The sequence below is a fragment of the Seriola lalandi genome, unplaced genomic scaffold (assembly GCF_002814215.2).
Source record: "Seriola lalandi dorsalis isolate HSWRI2012SDOR001 ecotype SW California unplaced genomic scaffold, Sedor1 jcf7180002054676, whole genome shotgun sequence".
Classification (NCBI taxonomy): Eukaryota; Metazoa; Chordata; class Actinopteri; order Carangiformes; family Carangidae; genus Seriola; species Seriola lalandi.
This window is the reverse complement of record NW_019525229.1, coordinates 649,631-673,536: the sequence shown is the minus strand read 5'-3', so window position 1 is coordinate 673,536 and position 23,906 is coordinate 649,631. Positions and strand designations below refer to the sequence as shown.

At 41.6% G+C, this 23,906-nt stretch overlaps 1 protein-coding gene across 2 annotated transcripts in view; it reads right to left on the bottom strand.

The window, feature by feature from the left end:
• Positions 1-15,641, bottom strand: part of LOC111666429 (sodium/calcium exchanger 3-like) — a 99,752-nt gene extending 84,111 nt beyond the window's left edge. For both annotated transcript variants that reach the window (XM_023421764.2, XM_023421766.2), the window contains exon 1: positions 15,366-15,641. In XM_023421764.2, the coding sequence (XP_023277532.1) occupies positions 15,366-15,408 (43 nt within the window). In that variant the 5' untranslated portion in view covers positions 15,409-15,641. The remainder of the gene's footprint in view (positions 1-15,365) is intronic.
• Between the last annotated feature and the right edge of the window lie 8,265 nt (positions 15,642-23,906).

Below are 23,906 nucleotides of genomic sequence, written 5' to 3'. Positions count from 1 at the left end.
ATACATGTTCACTGTGTGTACTCGTATGTGTGTGTGATTTGAGTGGGTGGGTTAGGAAATGCGTGGGTGTGCACGTGAATATTCAGATATAACACACTGCACAGCATTTATTCAGTCTTTGAAGCCAGTAATTGGCAACATGCTCATTGTGAGGGTGTAGAGATGGATGCATGTGATGGCCGCATGTGTGTGTGTTTGTGTGCCCGCATATGTGTGTGTATTAGTGCTTAATATCTACTTTGATCCATCTAAAAGCATGTTTGAAGCAGCTATTGAGATCCAGGCAAGCAACAGATTGTCATGCTGGTAATGGCAGGGGAGAGGAGCAAAGTGATGAGGAGGGAGGAAAGGATGTTAGGAGAAAGGAAAGGAAAGGAAAGCAAAGCAAAAAGAGGATGTGCATGAGGGGGAAAAAAACAGCAAGGACATGGAGAGCAAGAGAAAAAAAGCAAAGCAGACGATAAGAGAAAAGAGTAATGGCAGAACGATACAGAGGAGGAAATGAGAAAAGTGTCAGCGGGCCCTTTAGGCTGAACGGGCCAAAGAGGTTTGGTGGAGTATCAGCAGACAGATGAATGGTGAGGTGTGTATGAATGTTTCATTCTACCTCTAGATCAGGCCTACATTAGAGAATGAGTGTAATGAACATGGCCCTGGGATGTGAGGTTAATAACTACACTGCCTATATAAAGACTTGATCAGGGATGAGAGGGGAAAAGATAACTGGATGGACCCAGTCAGAGAGACCCTCAGAGAGCGAGTGTGTTGATAATCAGTTCCGTGTAAAATTGTCTAAGATGAATTAGTCAGGGTTAAAGTTGGATTCAGTTTGAGGGATACAGTAGATGTACTCACACTCCGTTATACTGAGGGTGTTCTGAATATTGATCCAAGTGGGCTGGACAAAGAAGAAACACTCTATATTATTGTCTGGTTGATGAAACCTTTATTTATACAAGTCAAGTTCAAGCTTTCTTTTGCAGGTGCAAGAGAAGTGTGTGAAAGTAGTAGTTACAAGATGCAAAACTGCCACCAGAGACAATAAATGACAGAAACTATGACAATAATATTGTCAATGTTAAATAATATTTAAAATAAAGTACTCTCAAAGTTATATTCTAAAGGTCATTCCACTAACAAAGCTTTCCCAGGTCCCAAACACAGAGGAAATATTTCTCTGTTAGCTTCTCAGTCTGAGCACTGGGATCATACATGAACATAAAATGTTCTTCCACAGGTGGATTAGTTTTGGTTTTTTTCACATGAGCGATTTCTGTATTTGTGTTTTCCCCTGTGCTCAGTTGTGAAATGGTGATGTCACATATTTTCATGCACTTTCAATAAGTAATAACTTAGGATGTTTTTTCTAAACTTTCACTTTGAGTGTTGTCTGTTTTGAATATTTAATAATGGCTAAAAGAAGCACTTGACATTTCAAACTAAGTTTTCAGGATATCTAAAAGTAAACTCCACCGAGCATCATGTGCAGGCTGGACAGACCTTCTATACTGAAGGGAAAATGCTGGTTAGTTGTTGATGTAATGTTTTAATGAAATGACAGTTCGATTGCCACATATCCACTCTTTAATATAAAATCCTTCATAATCTAGATAAGCTATAGGGTTGCCACCTGTCCCCCAGTCATCATTACATTATCCATTTTTTAATATATCCAGCATCAGTTGTTACTGTGTCACACTTTATGCTGTGACATGACGGCATGAATTCTGATTGGCTGGTGTGTGTCCGGTAATTTAATGTGATGTAATGTATACCAACAGAAGGTGTTTGATCACCATTGTGAATATATACTATACTTATTAGTGTAGTGTGTCTGTGGCTGTTTAGGTGAGTTTGTTTGTTTTAGGTGAGTTGCATGGTGTGTTGTTGGAGAGTAGGGGGGGGTAGAGCACAGCCTAATCCGGTGGGGGAGAGCTAGCCCAAAAAGGCACCTCTCCCTGACTCTACCTCCCTCATTCAAAATGGCCGCAACTTTCTCCAACTGTTTAGGGGAGTTTTTTTGCTGAATCTGCTAGTGTGTTTTGTCAGAGTTGATGATGGTGTTGTTTGTGGTAGCGTAGGCAAGATAAAGAAAATAGTCGTGGTGTGAGGAGCAGTGATGGCTGGCATTAGGGGACTGACTGGGACGCCAGTGATCACTGTCTAGCCTCCTGGAGGTGTCGTGGGACCAACTAGACGAAACACTGGTGAAAGGAGGTTCCCACCTGATGACCCCAAAGACATGTTAGTTATCACTGCTCATTAGTCTGTATAGCTAAATTAATAGTTATCATAGGACATGTTAAGCTTAGGGAGCTATTCACTGAGTCCATTTTCTGTAGCACAAGTTTCTTGTGTTTATCTTAAAAAAATTTAACCATGAGCTGTCATGTGATGTTGTGTGTGTGCTTCATGCGTACATGTAATATATTTAATGTCACATAGTGTCCAGGTGTTTTGTGATTCCTAATGAGCCACAAGCTAAACACTAACTGTGTAATATCCTGCATGCAGCTGTGGACTGTATTCTGTAAGAGTGTAAGCCTCTCTCTAACTGGCCCTGGCACTCTGACAAATCTGCAACTCCAGCTTTAGATAATCCCCATAATATAATGTATGCAATCTCATAATGCATATTACACGTACGGTGTTACGCAACACACAATCAGCATAATCTTCCCCGGGCTTTCTATGGATATAAAGTGATGGATATGTATGGTTCACGGACACACGCACGTACTCTGTTCTCCCTGAGCCCAAGTCATATTGCAGATGTTCATATCCAGTATCTGCCAGCCTCCGTTTGTTTGTTTTTGCCTGTGTGTGTGTGTGTGTGTGTGTGTGTGTGTGTGTGTGTGTGTGTATGATGTTAAGAGGTACTGGCAGCACGGTGCTCAGACTTCCGTCCCTTGCTAATGTCACACACAGAGAGAATAGCGCAGAGCCTGAGGGAGCCAACAAGCTAAAACTTATATATATATACACACACATACACAAACACACACACACAAACAAACACACACACACACACACACACTTATCATGCATAAATAAATGCATAAGAACACTGAAACTGAACATTTAAACTTATTATACTCACAACAACTTCCACACAGGCTGTCCTGTAGTGTTTCTTCACTCGTATGGATTTTTTTTTTGCCACAGTGACTTGATGACACACACACACACACACACACACACACACACACACACACACACACACACACACACACGCGCAAACGCACACGCACACGCACACAGTGTTATGTTAAGTGTTATGTTTCTGCTGCGGGGCCCTGATGACACACACACACATGAACTCACATGGGGTTCACAACTAAAAGCCGTCGCAACGTTTAAACACACATTCACTTTCCATCATATACACCTATACACAGAAACACTCTTTTAACACACACACACACACACACACACACACACACACACACACACTGAATGCAAGCGATCCTGAGGGAACCTCAGTCTTGTGAGTATTTGCACTTCGCTCACCCTGGATGCCTTTACACCTCCACACAAAGCGTCTCTCCATTTTGATGTCACAGCCATTTGCTGCAGCTGAAGCGTTTAGTCCAAGTGACGTGTGGTTGTAGCTACAAACCGTAAAAAAAATTTAAAAAAAAACAATCAAGATTTGAGGGGACCAGCGATCACTTTATGAAAAAAGCTTCAAAAACAGCGGATTTAGTCAAGTTGACCTGTGCATGAATCTGCAAGTACATGGTAAATACCAGAGACAGTAAGAACAGGGGAAGGGGAGTTTTTGCAAGAAGGGGGTATTGGAGTGTTAGTAAGTAACTATTGGAAAGTGATGGAGTATTGGTACTTTAAGTACCAACGCTAAAGTGTAAAAATAATCCATTACAAGCAGTCCTGCATTCAAAATCCTTCTGAAACAAAAGTGCAGACACACCACATGTACTTAAAGCATTCAAAAGTAGCTCTCTAACATGTTTCTAACAGTTTTGAAATGTTGAATATTTTTTGGGCCTCAGAAAATGTCTCTTTAATGGAGCCGCTAGTAACTCATAGACATGTGGAGCCCCAGATGTTTGGCTTTTTTTGGGTAAGAAGTCAAGAAGGTTGTGAACCACTTGTTTAATACATAGCAATGCATTGAATTTTATAAGGTTACCTCATGCTATTTCATATAAAGTCTTAGTTTGTAATGTAATCAGTAGCTAATGCTGTCAAAAAAAATGTAGCAGAGTAAATCAATACTTCCCGATGGACTTTATTCAAGTAGAAGCATCAAGTATAGCAAAAATGGAAACTTTACTCAAGTAAAGTAAAAGTGCCTAGACTTGTGCTAAAAATCAGTATTTGAGTAGATATATTTCCACGACTGTCCAATGAAGAAGATTTGTGAGGGTGTTAGTTGCAGTTCAATTAATCACCATCCTCATCTATCATCACTTCTTTATTTTATCCCACTGTGATTAATTTCTCTTTTGTTTCCCCTCCATCTCTCTCCCCCACCTCTCTCTATTTTCTCAGGATCTTATTTTCATCACTCTCCTTCCAGCTCCACTGCCTCGTCACTGCTCTCCCCCAGCTAAGAAAATAAGTGCACTTTACAAGTCCTTTGGCTCCACAGTCCGCCATATTCATAAAAGACTGACGCTCCCCTGCTCTCTTTCTCTTCCATTTCCTTAATTTCAAACGTAGACACCCCTGTGGTGATGAGAAAATACTGCTTCTTTAGCTGAATACCAAAGAGAGTGTGTGTGTGTGTGTGTGTGTGTGTGTGTGTGTGTGTATGTGTGTGTGTGTGTGTGTGTGTGTGTGTGTGCGCGCGCGTGCGTGCGTGTGTGTGTGTGTGTGTGTGTGTGGGCCTGTGACTGATGCCAAGAAGCAGTCCAGTTTGATAACAGAGCAGATGGATAACACTATTGCTTTTGATTTGTTTGTGTTCAGGAAATGGGAGCGACAGAGCTGTGGTAAAACTAATGAAGTTAAATAGAAGCGAGGCTTTCATTAGCTCAATGCTTTCCTGTATGATAAACTCCCACAGTGCCCCCTTTTTTTTTTTTCTCTCTTTTTTTTTCACAGGAGCAGCGGTGAGAGGCGGTGACAACGCTCCATATCAGGAATGCACTTTCAAAGGAAAACAATATTTTCACAGAGCAAAAGAAAAGATAAAAACGGCTGTATTTCCAGATTCACGCTGGCACCCGTGTCCTTTTGAAATCGGTCACGCCGAGGTCTGAGGGGCTCGGAGACGACACAAAACTTCCACATACACAAAGACAAGCCACTGGAAACATGAGCAGTGAAAGCGAGTGTAAAGACAAATTGTACTTTACTTTGGTGCTTTGGTGACTGTTTGAAAAAAGAGATAGAAAAACTGGAGATGTGCATTGAGTGTGTTTGAGAGAGAAACGTACAGAGAGAGAAAGACAGAGGCAATAGCGTGACAACAGAGTGGATTATGGGTATTTAAGAGCGCCCGTCGTCCACTCCTTCTGTTACATTTTATTTTCTATTGTTTTCCCGTCCATCCCTTTTATGATCCTCATCCTTTCTTTTATCCAATTAGGAAATCACCAGGCACGACAATGCTTCCTCCACACACACACACACACACACACACACACACACACACACACACACACACACACACACACACACACAAATATAAACACATGCACACACACACACACACACACACACACACACACGCACAAACATACAAACCACCCGGTCCAATGAAGCTGACACTTGTAAGATTTCCCAATCACACATGCATGCACCCGTGAACCCACCATCACACACACAGACAGACAGACAGACAGACAGACAGACAGACAGACAGACAGACAGACAGACAGACAGACAGACAGACAGACAGACAGACAGACAGACAGACAGACAGACAGACAGACACACACACACACACACACACACACACACACACACACACACACACACACACACACACATTGCATGCCGAACACCCCGCAGTCAGGCATGCAACACGGCTGGACAGCTTATATGTGTGTGCATGGACTCTTATCAGATTATGTAAGACAGGTTTGGGTTTATGCTGCTGTGACAGATTACACACAATTGAAAAGGAGAAGAGGTTGGGGAAGAGAAGGACCGAAACAGCCAGGAGAGAAAAGACTAGAGCAACATGGATGAGTAGATTAGAAAGCATGACTACGATAAAGTGTTACGGGGCAGGACAGAATAAGATCTCTAATGATTGAAAGCTGAATTTGTGTGAATAATACAGACAGTAATAAGGACATATGGGTGTAATGGTGGAAATTGGACAGAGACAGGACAGGGGAGAGGTGAGGCATCGGGATAAAAGCAGTAAACAACCCAGGAGTGGAGTGACAGAGAGCATGGAGGAGGGCAAAAGGTGAGGAGAGAGTAATGGGGCAAGCTGGGAAACGCAGACAGTGAACAGTATCACGTGAAATAATGAGTGGAGGTAATTGGAAAAAAAGATGCAGGAGTGAGATCAACTGTAGAGAACCAAAACCGATTCCAAGACCTGATACCAAGGCTTTAAAAAAGATGTAAACAGCTGTATACTACTAACCCTGTAGGGGTGTGATATGATTGCTGTCATTGCTGAATTTCTCTTTTTGCAGTGGAAACCGCTTATATGGATCAAAAGGCTTAGGACAGAATCATTCATATATGAATGCTGTTTCAATAATTCACTTACAGTAATCCAGTGGTCCAATTACCAGTGTTTATCTTGGGTCTTTTCATACTTGACAACATATGGAAAAAGAATTTAAAACTCGCCTACTACTGCGAGCTTTCCTGCGCTGAGGCGGTCAGACTTATTTCTGCGGCTGTCTCTCGTCTCATCACGTGACCGGTGCCGTAAAGGCTGGAAAAAGCTGAACCAGTTCAAACAGAAACACCACGTCAGAATGTGATGATTACTCAGGCGTTTTGAGCTTATACAGTATGTCCTTCCTACTGTTTGAGAGCGGCAAAGAAGAACTGATTTCTGGGAAGGCTGCCATTTTATCGGGGTGTGAAACTCTAAATTTTATCAATACATTAGGGGGTATTGGATCGTGCTTGCCTATTCCAGTTCCAGTATTTTAGACAGTATCGGAGACATTTCCGCTACTAGTATCGGAATTGGAAGGACTCTACTGCAGAGGAAGGAAGGAAGAGAGAAAGGGGGAAAGAGAGGGAAGGAAATGAAAGGGACAGCAAAACAGGAGGACGGAGCAAGGGAGAAATACAGAACATCATTTCTACATAGAATGAATGTGATCTACAGATTTTAACATCTTTCATCTCATTGTTTTGGTTTTAAGGCAAATGCAACTCTAATATTCTGGTTCAGTCTCACTCTGTTCAGCTGTTATGTAAGGGCTGTCTCATGCACTTGATGCTCCACCTGTTAGATGCTGCTCTGAATTCTAGTTTGGTGATGGAGGCATGTATCTCTGAGTCAGCCAATGCACTCAGAGAGTTTTCTTTTACAGATTTTGGACTCTTTGGCTTCATTCACACTTACTGTAAAAGATATTTGGCCACACAACTAGACTGCAGGCTGACATTTTAGCAGGAAAACTAATTGGAAACGAGCAGCTGAAAGGTTTCTCCACTCACGGAGACAGAAGACGAACAGACGGACAAAAGCTGAACCTCGGGAGGACGGACAGAGAGCGAGACAGACATGGAGACAGGAGAGATAGAGAAAATGAAAGAGTGAAAGCAGAGCAAAGAGGGTGGAGAGCGAAAAGAGAAATAACAGGGCAGAGAAGGGAGGGAAAAATATAGAGAGAGCCAGACACAGACAGAAAGAAAACAGTCAGGAAATAAATCCGTGCTTGGGAAACAAGTGCTTCATCTGTTGGACAACCAGAAGCCAGTCCAAAGAGGCTCACTCTCTCCCCAGATTTGCTTATTCCTTCAGATTTCTCCTTTAAACACAGACACACACACACACACACACACACACACAAACACACAAACACACAAAATTGCATTCTGCAACTGCCCACTTCATATGCTGCCTATTCAAGACTATCCATTCAGAAAAGCTTTAAAAGGTCAATGTATTTTTCATCTGTGCCCATTTTCACAGTTGATTGGGTACGTCTGTGATTGTCCATTTCATATCATGCTTGCCGTTCAAGAATTCAAAAGAGCAGATTGTGCTGAATTTGAGGTACTGAGAAAAAGGACAGAAGCTGTTTTTTTTTTTCCCCCTCCTCCTCTCTGTCTCTTAAAATCATAACCACCTTAGTCACTTTTCTCCACTTAGCGCAGTCTCATGCTGCCAAGCACCAAGCCATCCTTGAAATGTAATTTAAGGCAACAACAACATCAGCGACAACAATAATAACATCTCCTGGACAGTCTGCCCTGTGAATCATGGCGCACACACACGGACCGAGGCGTAGACAGCTGCAGACACAGAGAAAGACAGATTCACGGACACGGTTACTACCTCTCACACGCACTGTCACCCGGTTCAAGTGCGTGTCATACGCTGAGGTTACTCATAAAACAAATGGCTCTCCTTCACCTTGGTGTTTTCTATTCTTAGCAGCAGCAGCAGGGCGAACCTCTCTGCATATCAATGTGCAGCTCATCTTTAAACATCATCTGGGGAAGTGACAGTGGTGACGGCGCCATCCGGCCTGTTTGTGTCTGTCTGGAAATCTACGTCTGTCAGAGTCTGGTTGTTCGGTGTCAGCCTCTGTGTGAGATATTGTGTGTGTGTGTGTGCGCACATGTTGGGATTTTTGAGGACGTCTGTGTGTTAGAGGTTGATCGTAACTACATGTTGACCCAAGGACTCGGAGGACACAGGGCTGTCATGCGGGATCATAGCTAATCTGTAAAGATCAATGAGGTGACCTGGTCAGGGGTCCTGGTGACTGGTCCTCTGTGACTGATCCTGCATAGGAATCTTCAGCCATCCATCAACGGACAATAACACTTAACATGTCAAACTGAAGCTATTCCTTTTCAGTTACATTATTATGTAAAATGCATTTTGTTTGAAAACTGGTGACATGGGAATACCAATACAATTACTGTTATATAACAATTTTTGATGCAAAAAAGGGATTAGGGTTAAGCTGAGTTATTATTTAAAGGTAGACTATGGGACTTTGAAAGATGAAATAACAGAGTCTTCCTCATACAAATCTAATGTTGAAGTCATAAGATATAAAACGCACCCTTTTAAAATGTGCTTCTAAATATACCTACTTGATTTGATATGACCAGTAGCTTTTGGTAGCTAACATCAGCTAATGTTAACAAACTTTAGATAGCTACTGACATACAGTAGATAACCGGCATTACTCAGTCAGTTTGCTGACTTAATGACTCTTTTTGACTTGTGTTGCCTTTACACAGACAGTCAGTGAAAACCAACTGAATGCAGAATATGATGCAAAGAGAAATTGACTCATATTCATTTTCTCAGGTAAAGCGGGACTGACCAGTGATGTGAAAAAAAAGGGAGGGAACAAGAGTTTTAAAATTTTAACTTTATGGAAATGAGGGCAAAATATAGTACCTGGAAGCTCTGCAGTGATTTGATGAAAACGTGATAAAGAGAAAGTGTAAGTGTAGTGGTGGGTCAGATTAAAGTCAAATTAAGTCTTCACCTGCTGTGGATAAATGGCTGTGGAGGAGGAGATTATAATTTTAGCGTCTGGGATCCCTCACTACTACTTATTAGCTTGTAAGCAAAGAGACGTGAGCAAGAAATCACAGAGCTGATGCTGTGTGATTCGTTTGCTCCCCGTTGGTCTTTAACTTTAAACACTTATTTATTTCCAGAAGATGAACTGAGGGAATTATGTTGTGATCAGGTGTCGTGGTTTTCTTTGTGGTGCACTCACTTATCTCTCCACCTAGATCAGGTGCTTAGCTTCTCAAGAAAGGTCATTACAAGCCTTTGTTGCATCACATCGTGACCTATTGAGGCAGCTGTCATTGAAGCAGATGGTGGCTCTGTCTAGACTGTGATGAATTGTTCCATGTTGATGATTGATCAGTGGAAACTGATGCTTCTGCATTCTCTACAGTTACCATTTCTTGAAGGCATAAAAGGCTAACTCAGGAATGCAAGGTATTACACCACTGTCATAAAGATATTAAATTGGATTTCTCCTTTAACACTCCTCTCTCTGCAACCACACTTCGCCTGCTCTCTCATACATATATAAAATCTGGAGCTTCATCATCTTCACATTCCAAGAAGGTGTTAGTAACAAGCTGTCTTTATGGGAAAATAACTTTACCCCCCGTTAAATATCTTGCATCATGAGGTAAGGCATGGTATGTGATAAACGCTGTGTGTTCAAACAATAAATTCACAACTTCTATTAGATATAACACTAAGTATTGTTGAGAGAAGAGCAACACTGGAAGATCACACTGCCCTGTCTTTGATCAAGCTCCCTGGTTTGGTCAATATCTTGACTAAGACAAATGCTGCATGCTGCACATTCAGTGCTAAATGCTGTTGAGGACTCTGTTCATCATTAGCCACTTTGCCACTGAAGGTCTCAGTGAGGTACGCTGGTGTGAGGGCCAAATCAGTCTGCCGTGCGAGTGAGATCACTGATGGTACATTGGAAACTGCTCACCCAGCTTGGAAATCACACCATTTGGCAATAAATGTGTCAAATGAATCCCCAAAGTGATGCTTTGGGAGTGATTGGAAACCGAGTGCAGTGAATGATGTGAGGGGCCGGGCCAACCTGTTTGGCCCCCCAAGAGGGAAATCGGGGTGATATTAGGTCAGCACTACTCATCTTTATTGCTTTTTTAAACTCAGAGAGTGTTTCATCCACAATATATTTGAAACCTATATTGTTCCAGCCATCTGTGCAAGTGATTATTGATTAGACTATTTAGTTTTCCTTTCAAACTTGATAGTGTTGCATTACTTTGATCTTTCATTCCTCTATGCTTTAGTTGCATTATGTTAAACATATCTTTAACTTTTATTTGATTTCCCAACAGTCTCCTGTGGTGTCATATATTTTCCTATTTTATGGCTGAATTAACAAATGCCGGCACTGGCACTGAACATTTTGGGTATAGTTCAATAGTATAAGCAGCACCCGTTCATTCACAGTATCTACCAGTCCAGTAAGTGTTGAGGTGCCAATATGTGATGTGGCATTTGGGCAGAGCAGACAGCATGTTGGGCACTTTCCATGAATGTAAAATACTGCATGAATAGAAGAGGATAGGCCAACGACTTTGTGCGACAGCTAGAGAAGAGATGAAGACTATGATATATCACTATCCTCACATTCTATTGTTATAGTGACTTAATTAATCAACCTGTAGGCAGGAGGCCATGCTTTAAGCCTCGAGGGGGGACTCCCATTTAGGCTGCAGTAAGATTAAAATGCCTCCTGAAATTATCCTGATTAAATGGTAGTCTGAACTGATGAGGGAGATAGAGTGCACTTATTTTAAATATGAAATCAAGCCACTTTCCCAACACAAGATTAAATTTGAACTAAAATTAAAAATTAATTCAAATTAATTAATAAATTCAATTTAAATGTTGTTGGCGTGTTGTTTAGAAATCTTTAAATGAGAGTTGACATTTTAATGACTCCTGTGGGGAAAATGCAAGGTAAAACAATAAAAATAAATAATAGGAATATGGAGCCCCAAAGTAATCAATATGAAATTAATTTAAAAGAAAAATACTTGTGATATAAAAAATAATACTAACAAATTGTGTAAAATATATAATTTTTAAAATATATATTTTTTTTTTAATAATAAAAGATTTTCAATGGAACTCATTTTTATTTAATTATAGAGAATTGTGTTAAAAAATTACACCAGTCTGTTTTTATTTGATGGTATTATTGGGAAAAATAATACTTTTGTATATTGTACTGCATTTTATTTTAGACTGTACACCTAAGTCTCTCTTAATCAAGCTAGCTCAACAACTGCTATCAAATTGAGCAAGTAATCTTTTGTTAGCTAGACCAACGACAACGCTAACGTTATTCTGAATTGACCAATTAGAAGCTGCTGCTGTAAATAAGCACAGGTCACAGACATTTTAACTTGCCTATCATTTTGTTGGGTTGTGAGCTTGGACTATTACTCACTATGAAAGTGAAGAGCCAATGTTAGCAGTGTTCGTTAGCTGCTGTTGGCTAGCAGCAACTAACTGGTTTATTCAGAGATACACTGACAGCATTTTGATTCTAAAAATGTTCTTCAGAGAAAGATATACAACTCTCAAACTCGCAAAAACACACAATATTTATCTGCAGTGTTGTACACAGCACACTGCTAGCTTACACTGTCTCATCTTCACCAAGCTCAACATTGTAAGGTTGAGTTTAAAATATTTCCTCAATTTATTGGTTCATGTATGATATCTGTTTTTATTTATTTATCTAATATTGAACACTACATACTAGGAAAGGCCAATATGTGCACAATTTTAAACCTACAAAATGACTTTCAAAACGACGTTCACAATCAATAAGGTCAACACCCTCAGGAGCTGTTTTAGCCCTGAAAGCCTAATGGAGGCCATAAAAAATAATTGGTTAGTATTTTAAAGATTTGAATGTTATGTGTCACCTCAAGGGACTGTCTACCACTTCTAACTATGACAGGACACACCCGCAGCAGTGTGCTGTTTAAATATAATCAATTATTCAATTAAAAATCTAAAAAGATCATGTCAATAGTTGTCAGATTTCATTTATATAAGCCCCTGCTCCCTTCTAGTCTCATACTTTATTTCCTCTTTTCTATTTTCCTGTTCCTATTCTCAACATTATCCTCTCCCTGCCACACCATTCACAAGACAAGGCACCTCTCTCCAGGGCTAACCACCCCCCCGCTGACACCACTGACAGCATGTAACACACTCACACAACATACACACACAGGAGAGAAGAGGATTATGACCACAGGGACTTTCCTGTCCCTCCCAGCCATTGGACGGACACCACTACGCTGACAGAAGCGGGATCCCTGCTTTCAGTAACCACTAACAACACAGGTAGCCTGAGATCGGTGCCAGTGATACACATAACCAGATTAACATGGACAAGAATAGAGGCCAAGATGTGGGTAACCACCTTATCCAGCGGGCAAGCCAGTGTGTTGTTTAAGTCATTAATGGATTAGTTGAGGATATAGTCACAGGAAGGAAAGGTAGACACAGACGGAAAGAGAGAGAGTCTTTGATATTTTTGGCAACAGCACCAATACACAAGAGACTTAGCAGGTACAGGGGCAGCGTGTATTATGTGCATACACAAAACACACACATGTACCTAGAGGCAGACTATAAATGTGACAGCCTGACCAAATCAATGTCAATATTGACATTTCTAGGATTAGGTCGCTCGCAAAATAATGAATAAATGCATGTGTTTTCACTTCCAGACACCTGGTTTCTCTGGACTTGCAGCCATTTAGAGTCAGAGATCACCCAGGATGAATAACTGAACAGATGGATGGCCTGTGAGGAAGCCCAAATCATACTGTTGCTCTGTCTGAGTTAGTTCAGAGCACAAATATAAAGAGTGGGATGTCTTTTTTTTCTTTTTTTCTTTTAATTAGAGCTGTGTTGCTAATGAAAATTCACTCAGAATTATAAACAAAGTTTCACCTTGTCTAAGAAAGTCCCTTGTGCATCCGGCCTCTAAAAACATAACAACTTAGTGCCATTCCATTTCTTTTAATCATTAAATCATTTAATTTTGCTGCCAGAAAACAGTGTAATAAAGTTCCGACCCTGTGCATGTATGAATTGTCAACAATGTTGCCTCATGTATCACCACCCTGCAGACGTGGCCCACATTGGATCAGTCAGTAAATGGCCACTGGACAGTAACAGCCAGACGGCATCAAAGCTGCTTAACACAAAGACTTACTGATGCTGATGTAAGCTGAAAAACGGTCCGAGATACGCAAATTAATTTCTAGCCTACATTTCTTTAAACAGCTTGGGTCCTTGAATTATTGAGAGGGCGACATGTCTTTAGTTAATTATTTATCTTTGTTCAAAAAGTCCCCATAACCATCATCATGCTGGCATTAGCTCATGATGAATCATCATCATGAAGACTTCCATCATTATCATTATCATTATCACCAGCACCACTATCATCTACATCTTCATCATCCTCATCACCATCATACTGCCATTATTATTACCACCACAATCATTATCATCATCATCATCTAAGTCATCTTCACTCTCATCATCAAAACTACCACTGTATTCCATCATCATCATCATTATCATAAGCAGCATCAAAAGTCCCACCTCAACCATCTTCACTCTCAGCAGCAGCAGCGTAGTCTTGATCCTCTTCATCATAACCATCATCAGCAGCCGCGTTTTTACTATTTTTACTGTTTCTATTGGCTCCGTTTACATCTTCATCATCCTGCTGCCCCTTTCTCAGTCATCAGCATCATCAGTCATCGTCATCATCATCATCTTCATCATCATCAACAACAACAACAACAACAACAGCATCAAAACTATCACCACAACCTTTTTCATCATCATAATTTCAGTCACTATCACCATTGTTAACCCTTCATCACCGTTTCCTACATCAAACCCAAAGAGTTCACCCCACCCACCCGTTGCCTATGCATTCCTCCTGTGCACCTTGACCCGGTGCGCAGTCCCTGTAGACCCGGGTGTGTTGACGATCCGCAACCCTAACCTCATCCTCCTTTCCCCGGCCACCGGCTTCACAGCCTGCGCGGTCCACAGCCCTGTTCGACTAGGTTATGCCCCTGCAGCTTTGGGTACATGTCACACTCACCGTTTTCCGCCGAGGCTCTCCCTCCAGCAGAGACGGAGCTTCGCTCTGCTCAGCCTGCGCCGGTCAAGATCCCCTGTTTACGCACGTACGCTATTCCTCGGCGGAGAAGACTGTGCGCTGGATGGATAAATGCTTAATTGGAGCGGCGCTGAAGGCGTCTCCCGGACAGGCGAAGGGCTCTGCGGTGTCGCACACACCTGAGAGAGACCCCCGGTGACCGACAGATTCCTCGGCGGTCTCTCCGTCAGCTTAACGATCAGTTTCCGTTTCTCCCCCGCTCGCCCTCCGCCTGATCTAGCCCTGACGGGTTTTTCTGCTCCTTCTTTACGCACGCATGCACCGATCTGTAAATTACACCACCCGCTGCAATTAACGGAACTGCCAAAGTGATTGCAGCTCTCGCTTCACACTTCTTACACTCACCGACTGTCTCGTGTCACGCACACGGCTCAAATGTGACAACCGGAGCAACTCATACAATTGTAATAAAATGCATAGACATTCATATTCATAACAATGGAAATACACACGTTGTTTGTGTCTTCTCACCGCTTCGGTGCTGTGGAAGAAGCCCAGGTCGAGATCCGTTCATTCATTCACTCACTCATCCCTCTATCTGTTCATCCTTCCCTCCGCTTCGTCCCTCATTCAGCAGCTGAATAAACGTCTCTCCTCTGAAGCGGCGGCGACACACAGCACTTCACCCGCTGGCTCTCTCTCCCTCTCTCTCTCTCTCTCTCTCTCACTGGCAAGCAAGAAGATTCTCCCTCCTCTTTCTCTCTCTCTTTCTTCTGCAAAACAAGAAGACAGAGAGAGGAGGAGAGAGATGTGAGACTGAGGGGGGAAAAAAGAGATGGAGGCTGAGGAAGGATGAGCTGATGTGAGCGGGAGTGGGAGTGGGTGGGGGGGGGGGGGGGGGGGGGGGGTAAGCACAGAGCTAGACAGTCGCTATTACTGTGTGTGTTTGTGCCAGTGTGTAAGTGTGTGTTGGGGGACACGGGATGGATGTGAACCAAAAGAGCATGCACTCCCAGCAGCGTCTCCCCAGCACAGTCACAGAAGAGAAGAGAAGAGAAGAGAAGAGAAGAGAAGAGAAGAGAAGAGAAGAGAAGAGAAGAGGCAACAGAATTAGAAGGAGATTTGCTCAGATGAAAAGCAGTGAATGGGGGCCAGAGAAAAGTTTGTGCCTTTCACAAGTTCAGGGCTGCAACCACCAATGATTATTTTCTCAGTGAATCCATTCATTGTTTAGTCAAAAAAACAAAAAAACAGTGAGAGTCATCTTTAGATTAGATTTCTCCTATGACGAGTCCGAAAGCCAAACATATGAATTCACAATGATGTAGAACACAGTCAGCAAATTCTCACATTACAGAAGCTGGAATGTTTGGAATTTTTGTCGATGACCGACCAAAGTGGCTTCCTTTTAGAGAGCGTTAAAGAGCCGACCTCGAACCACAACATCCCTCGTTTGGACCTTTTGTTCCTCATCTCTCTGCAGTTATCTGATTAAGGCATAAAAATGCCCCAAAATAATTTTCTGTCAATCAACGAATCGTTTCCGCTCCGAAGTTAGCAACAAGTTGTTCGCGCTATTTCCTGAGAAAACCCAGAAAAAAGGTCAAAAGTCAGAATGAAGGGGTTAAAATTCAGCATACACAAACAGTATCTATTACTTGACCTGTGAGTAAGTTTTTCCCAAGACCCTAAAATGTGTTGTTAGGAATTTACTTGCAGATTGATATAGGAGCTGTTCCACCTCGCCTCACCTCTCTACAGAGGAGGAGCCTACAATGAAAGGAGATGAGATGAGCGGGTGAGCAGGCGAGAGTTGGATTAGGGGAGAGAACGGCAGGGAGAACAATGGAAAAGTGGACAGGGAGAGACGAAACAGCAGCGGGGGAGAGGAGGGAGGGCCAGGGAGGAGAAATGAGAAAGGGAGGAGGGAGAATGGAAGGCGACATGAGGGATGGGTGCGGTGGGTGCTGCGAAGAGGGGAGAAGGAGCAGGAGAAGGGAGAGGAGTGCTGGAGTCAGTGTAAATAATGAGAGAGGGGAGAGGAGTGGTTTTACATTATCTGTCTTTTCGACACAGTTGATCAGAGTTCTGTCTCAGCATGAAGCATGGCCCTTACACTGCAAGCTAATTCACACCCTAAGGGGACATAACACACATACACACACATATATATATATATATATATATATATATATATATATACACAAACACACACAAGCATGCACACACTAACACTGAACAATTCCAGCCGAACTTCTTACGTACGCTGAGAGAACACAGCTTCACACCCACAACCACCCACATCCAAATGCATTCCGGCTAAATGCACAAGTGCAAATTCATAGCTGGACAAACATGCGCACTTGCACACACGCATGCACACGCAACACGACAAACAACGCATGAATGAACAAGACACATAAGCACATGTGCAGACGTAAAGATGCCAGCACGTCCACCAACGCCTGCACACACGTTGTTCTAGCTCGAAGTCCAGAAATGAACATCCCGGAGTATTCTGTGAATGGCTGTGCATGAAATATTAAAGCGCTTTGTTAATGAATAAGATGGTGGGCTGTGTTTGCACATGGGGAAATATTCTCCTTCAGAATAATTACAAAGGCAAAAAATACTACATTCTCTTTCATCTTCTGTGGTATTTAAAGGATCATTTACAGCCGCAGATTAATACACATTTAGAGAGGACGGTGCATTAAACTACAGTGCCTATGATCACAGTAATGAAAGAACATGTAAGGCGGTACAGTGTTGGGAGGCGGAGCTCTATGAACTGATTCTTTTACTGTGAGAAAGACATAGAACCATCATCAGACCTACTGCTGGAAAGAAAATCTGATCCTCTACCAGTCTTAACATGTTGGATATCATCAACCTATAATGTTCAGTATCCCAACATTTGTTTCTGTTTTTTTAATGATTTCCTTTCCTTTCCCTTTTTCATTGACCTGTGGCATAATCTTGTTGTCTTCAGTCAAAACTGTAGTGTGTGTAACAACATCTACTGTAAACTAGCGCTTTCATGTAGTTACACTACTGTCTAGAGCACAATTTGGCATTGTTGCAAGCTCCACAACAGATTTCTCCAACAACAAAAAGCTCTTGCCCTTAGATTTTGGGAAGGTCAACACCAGAATCTCTTTTGTGTTTTTTCTTTCTTACAGTTCTGCAGTCAAAAATACAGAGACCCTACCTCAATATGCCATCATGCTAATTCGGATAGTGAGTTGGAGAAACAGGTAATACACCGGCAACGTACGACAAATGTGCAATAAAAACAAACTTGATAAAAAAAATTAAAATGCACATTATCAGTCATTTTGAAAAGAATGAAAAATACTGTACTGGGATGTGTGTGTGTGGGGGGGGGGGCAGTGTTTCCTTTAAACGCTGAATGCTACAAATGGTTGATTAAGCACTGAGATAACTCACATCGTTCAGCTGGAAACATCAACTTGCTGCAGGGTGATTCTAATGTACAGGTGAATGTAAAGCTGATACATAAGCATATAGTAGAGGACGAGAGGGCTCATCTCACTGTCAATCATTTAGTCAACTGACATAATCTAAATACTTGTCAAATAAAAAGTGAAACAGCACACCGGACCAGATTCCAGGTCCCAGTTTCTTTTCACATCACTTTAAATCCACCACACACCATTCCTTGCTGCCTAACTGACTCTTCTGTATTTCCTCTTCTCCCAGCTCAGCATCACAGCTTCACGGATTCAGTGCCTATCAACCCTCCCCCATCACCTCGTAGTGCGTGTGTGTGTCTGCCTGCGTCGCTACTATATATTCCCAAACAAACCACAATGATATCTTCAGAGAAAGCTACATGTCTACCCAGTTTCTATGGCAATGAGAGAATAAGCAGAGCCTTCTGTCTTACTACTGTAATATAGCTGAAAACCATGAATATACCACAGTGTATAGGCGTATTTTGAAAGCAGCAGTGTGAGCCGTTTCTGCCTGGAAGATAATCGCTGTTTTCCATGAAATATTAAGTTAATTCTTCAGCGTCACACTTGAACTGAAAACATTGGTTACACTTCTGTTCATTACATATTACTGGAATGAGTCCTGTCTATGTTTCACGTGATGTAAAACATAAATAGTTTGGTTCTGCAAAAACCTAAATATACAGCATCCATCCACACACTCTATTTCAGAGGAGGCAAAATTTTCTAGAAAGCATTTCTCATTTCAATATTCCTACAGAATTACCCTTCTTGTTACTCCAGGCTAACAAACTAGCTCTAATTAGAGACGCATTGAACATGAGCGATGTAACACTCCGTTTGCCCTTTAAGCTGTCTTGCTGCTGATGCCCACAGCCCAGCTTTGCATTTCAGCAGCGAGTAAAAACAGCCTTTTATCTGAACTCATCACATTGGTGAGGTACATTACATACATACAACAGCCATTTGGTATATGGTGCTGTTGGCCTAAGATTCTTTAGGGGAATAAATGTATGTTATTTTTCTCCAGTTCGCGTGAATTAGTATCATTTCATCAATCTGTATTGACCGATTCTTGAGAAACGAGAATGTCTGACTTATTTTGAGTTGATGCCTGTTAGATGATACCAAGAGGACAGCAGTTTTGCCAACGTGTAAGAAGATATGTAATAAAGCCTGAAGTCTGAAATATTATATCAACAAAGCCCCAATGGAAAAATCAAAGATCAGGGGAAAAACAAAAAAAAAAAGAAATTAAGGTTACCTTTAGTACCACGGCTGCATGCTGTGACACCTGTACTGCATTTTTCAGCTGAGACACTTCTTAATAACCATAGTTTTCAAGCTGCCTTTGGTCTGACTCCCTAGATGAACAAAACATGCTGCTCTCTGTCATCTATTTCACAGACTTTGGCAGACTATCAGTTGGCTCGACACAAAAGCCGGTTATAAACTAGGCTAGTTGTTCTTCACACTGATTTGGCGCATGTTTCTGTTCCTTATGCTGGTCCCCTTTGTGGGTGATATAAGCTTCTCTAAACTGGCTGCATTCAGCGTACTCAACTGTAAGCACCCGTGTAGTAACTTCCTGCTGCATTGTATTCCGATATTTAACATGCGTTTCTCATTCAACATTCATTTGCTCTGCTGTATGTGGGATCATTTTGAACATTACTGTGACAGACAAATGCACCAGTAGAGCAGGAAACTGTGGCTGTATTGTGTGCAGCTGTAGTGTAAATACTAGTGCTTTAAGATATAGTTTGACATTTTTGGGAACTACACTTATTTGTTTTCTTGCCCAGAGTTACTTGAGGAGGTTGATAGAACTCTAAAGTCAGCATGGTAAATATAAATCTGCCCACAGCAGCCAGTTAGTTAAAGGTTAGCATGGCATCTGGAAACAGGAGCAAACCTCTAGCCTGGCTCTGTCCAAAGGTAACACAACCCATAAAAAGTACCTTTAAAGCCCACTGACTAAGATATAACATGTCAGTGTTTTAAGTGGTACAAAAATTGAATTGTAAAACCAACGAGTTGTGCCTTTACAGACCCTTGCTGTATAACTGAGTCACAGCTCTTCTGAAAGTGCAGTTTAGGACTCAGAATGGGTTGCTGTTTTTTCCTCCATCCTCACCCAAGACGCATGTTAATGCCAGCTGTGAACCAGGCCTACGTCATTTGAAATAGGACTAGTGTTGAAATCTTTCTTTCCTCTGACAAGTGAAAATCTATCATAGGGTTCTGGTAACTCTGCCTTTTTCCTGTGCAAATAAAGGAGTGCTTCAAGCAACTAGCTTATATTTCTTCAAATAAAAGTCATGTTAAGTAATAATTGACATTTTGGGAAATACAAACACTTGCTTGTTGCCGAGAGTTACCTGAGGGGATTGATACTGTCGTTGTCCACTGTCATGGCTGTATGGTATGAAAATGAAGCGACCACCAGCAGCCGGTTAGCTTAACTTTGCAAAAAAAATAAAAGAATTAGGGGTAAAAGCAAGCATGACTCTGTTTGGTGGTGACAAAATACACCTATGAGTGCAGCTAAAACACATTTTTATCTTCAATTTATTTTTAAAAAAGTGTGTATTTGCAACAGATGTAGTTTACACTGCTAAACAGTTGCTAGCTAGTTAACTGAGACACAGCCAGATACAAGAGTGACCATATGCCTTCTCGTCTAACTCTTGGCAAGAAAGTACATGTCAAACTATTCCTTTAAAGCCAAAATGAACAATAGCCTATTGACCTTGCTGGCTATTCTTTCTTGCAACAGCTTACATATATTTCATAATAACCGTCTAAAAAACATGCTTCCTGTTTTATTCTTCAATAACATCACTTTCAGTTCTTGGAATATCCCCATGCTTTCCCAACAGTATCATAAAATATAAAGGCAAAATTCAACCACAAACACTAGCACAGACTGATATTAGTTTGCAGCAGGGTGTTGTTGGAAAGGAACAAGTGTTATTAGAGAAACTACCTTTGGTAAATAAAGGCTAATAGAGGCCAAATTCCCCAAATCCCATTTCAGAATCCTCCCATGTATTCAGTAAGACAGCTCAAATATTGGACATGATTACACAGTAACCCACTAATCAAGCCATTCTGCTTTATCTCCACCCTTATAAAGCATTGTTGGCTCCTGATTATTCATGAGCCGCCTCAGACTCATTGTGTCAGGCCACCGAAGCAATTGTAAGTCATGCTGAATATGGTCCATAGGGGAGATGTGAAACAGCGCTAAATGATGATGAGGAGGATTGCGAGCAAATGAGCCTTGATAATTTGAAAGGGAAAAGATGAGTGTCTCAGCCGCACTACGCTATTTCTCTCTCACACCCGCTGAAATATGCAGGATAATACTGTTCTCGTCTGCTTGTACACACACTCGCACTCATGTCCAGACACATGAAACCACATTCAGAATCCCAGAAACACACACACCCACTGCTTGATTGTTTTCTGTCCACTTATACATAGTGCTAATGGCCACACAAGTGCATCAAAGCATCTGTGGCTGTGGTGTTCTGGCTGTTAGGTGTGTCGTCAATCACAACAAAAATCCATTGCTAAGTGCCTACATGTCTCCGGGACCAACTGTTATGTGCACCCATACTCACATGCACCCCATGTACAGTCACATTCAAGACTGTGTGCATTCCCTGAAACAGACACACAACACACACACATTTTTAGCAGATGCATACATTTGAACGGGGTTATTACACACACTAAAGATTCAGATGAGATGCGGACCACCTCCATCAGTCTACTGGGTTATTGATCAGCGTTGAAATTAATCAGGAGGCAGAAACCAATCAGATCCTTGACAGATACACACACACACACACACACACACACACACACACACACACACACACACACACACACACACATATATATATATAGAATCCCTGTGTATCCTCCCAGGTGTCATTGTGATTTGTGAAAATGAAAATGCACACCGTAGGCCAGATGATGCCTTCATAACCAAAGGTGGCACTGCGCAGTCATCTGCAACTGTCAACAAAAAAATGAGAAGTGTTTTTTTTTCTTTTTTTTATTATAATCAATCCTCTATCTGTGACTTAAAGCGTCACTTCAGCCACGATGAAGTATTTCCCGTCTAACCGTGTCTAAGCTTTCTCTGCACGTCTGCATTTTGTTGCATAATTCTACCCTAAATATGAAAAGGGGGGGTTTGCTGCAAATGAAACGAGTCATGGTGGGAAGTTCCACTCTACAGTAATCAATGTAACTGTGAGAACATTTGCCAGTTTTGCACAATTCACATGAATTTTTGCAACTCCACCCGAAAAAAAAATCTCAAATCAAACCCAATCATTGTATTTATTTCACCACACGTGTCTGGAAGAGATACACACACACATGCGCGTATTAATATCTTCTATTCACACATGTCTGCATGCACCTGTGCTCTTTCTCTCTGTGTGTCTCATACACACCTTCACACAGTTCAATATAACCTGGGGTGTTGCACAAAAAATGGTCCAAAAGAGCAATTCATCACCTCTGTCTCCTCTGTTTCTTCTCCCCTCGAGCAACACTGACCTTTCACTGTGATTCATATCACTACACACACACAAACAAGCACACACACACACACACACACACACACACACACACACACACACACACACACACACACACACACAAACACACACTAATACACGCACATAGACATAATCCTAAAGACACACACATCTTGCATTTTTACATACATGTCTTATATCAACACCTCAGTCCGGTGCTTTGTGCTTTATAATTTCCTAGAAATGAAATGTATCCTTGAGTTGATGGAGATGTCCCGCAGCAGCCTGCAGCAGAGACTGGACCCACACTGATATAGCTGCGTTGAATAATATAGTCGGTTTTTAAGGAACAGATGTAAGATGAAAAATACATTGGGTTATTGGCAATGTGTTCCGGTTCCTTTCCGTGTAATGATGGCCATCTATCACAGTCTTTATTTTATTATTTCTTATGCAGATTTGTATTGTTATGCTAATGTTACAGTTACTTATCCCATTTCTGTTCTGCTGACTGGGACTTCCTGGAGCCAGCAGTCAGTGGAAGTTCCCATTAGCATTCAATGGTTTGTTAATGTAATTGTGCCACTCCCGCAGTACAGTGTTTTACAGCACTTTTCTAACTATGCTAAAAGTTCAATCAGAGAAAGGCAAAAGTTGTACACACTGTGAAACTGCCAAGTTTAGTTGCTAATGAATTACCCCAAGTAAAGCAAGTAAAGTCCCAATGTGAAATCACATTCGCCCTAAAAATCTAACTTACTTCTTGATTTTCAGCTCATTCTTGTTTCTGGTTAGGCTCTGAAGATTTCTGTTATCACCTGACTGAGTCCAACAAGCAGCTTGTATCTATCAAACAACATCAATTAAACAGGGAAAATTACGCCATCAGCCAGCAAGCTCTACATGAACTAGTTCAGTCAACAACCCAGATACACAAAGGGGGAGGAAAGGATGGGGGGAGAGAGAGAGAAAAGGGAGATGGAATTGTAAGTGCAAGGAATGGAGGCAGAGAGAGAGCATGGAGGATAACG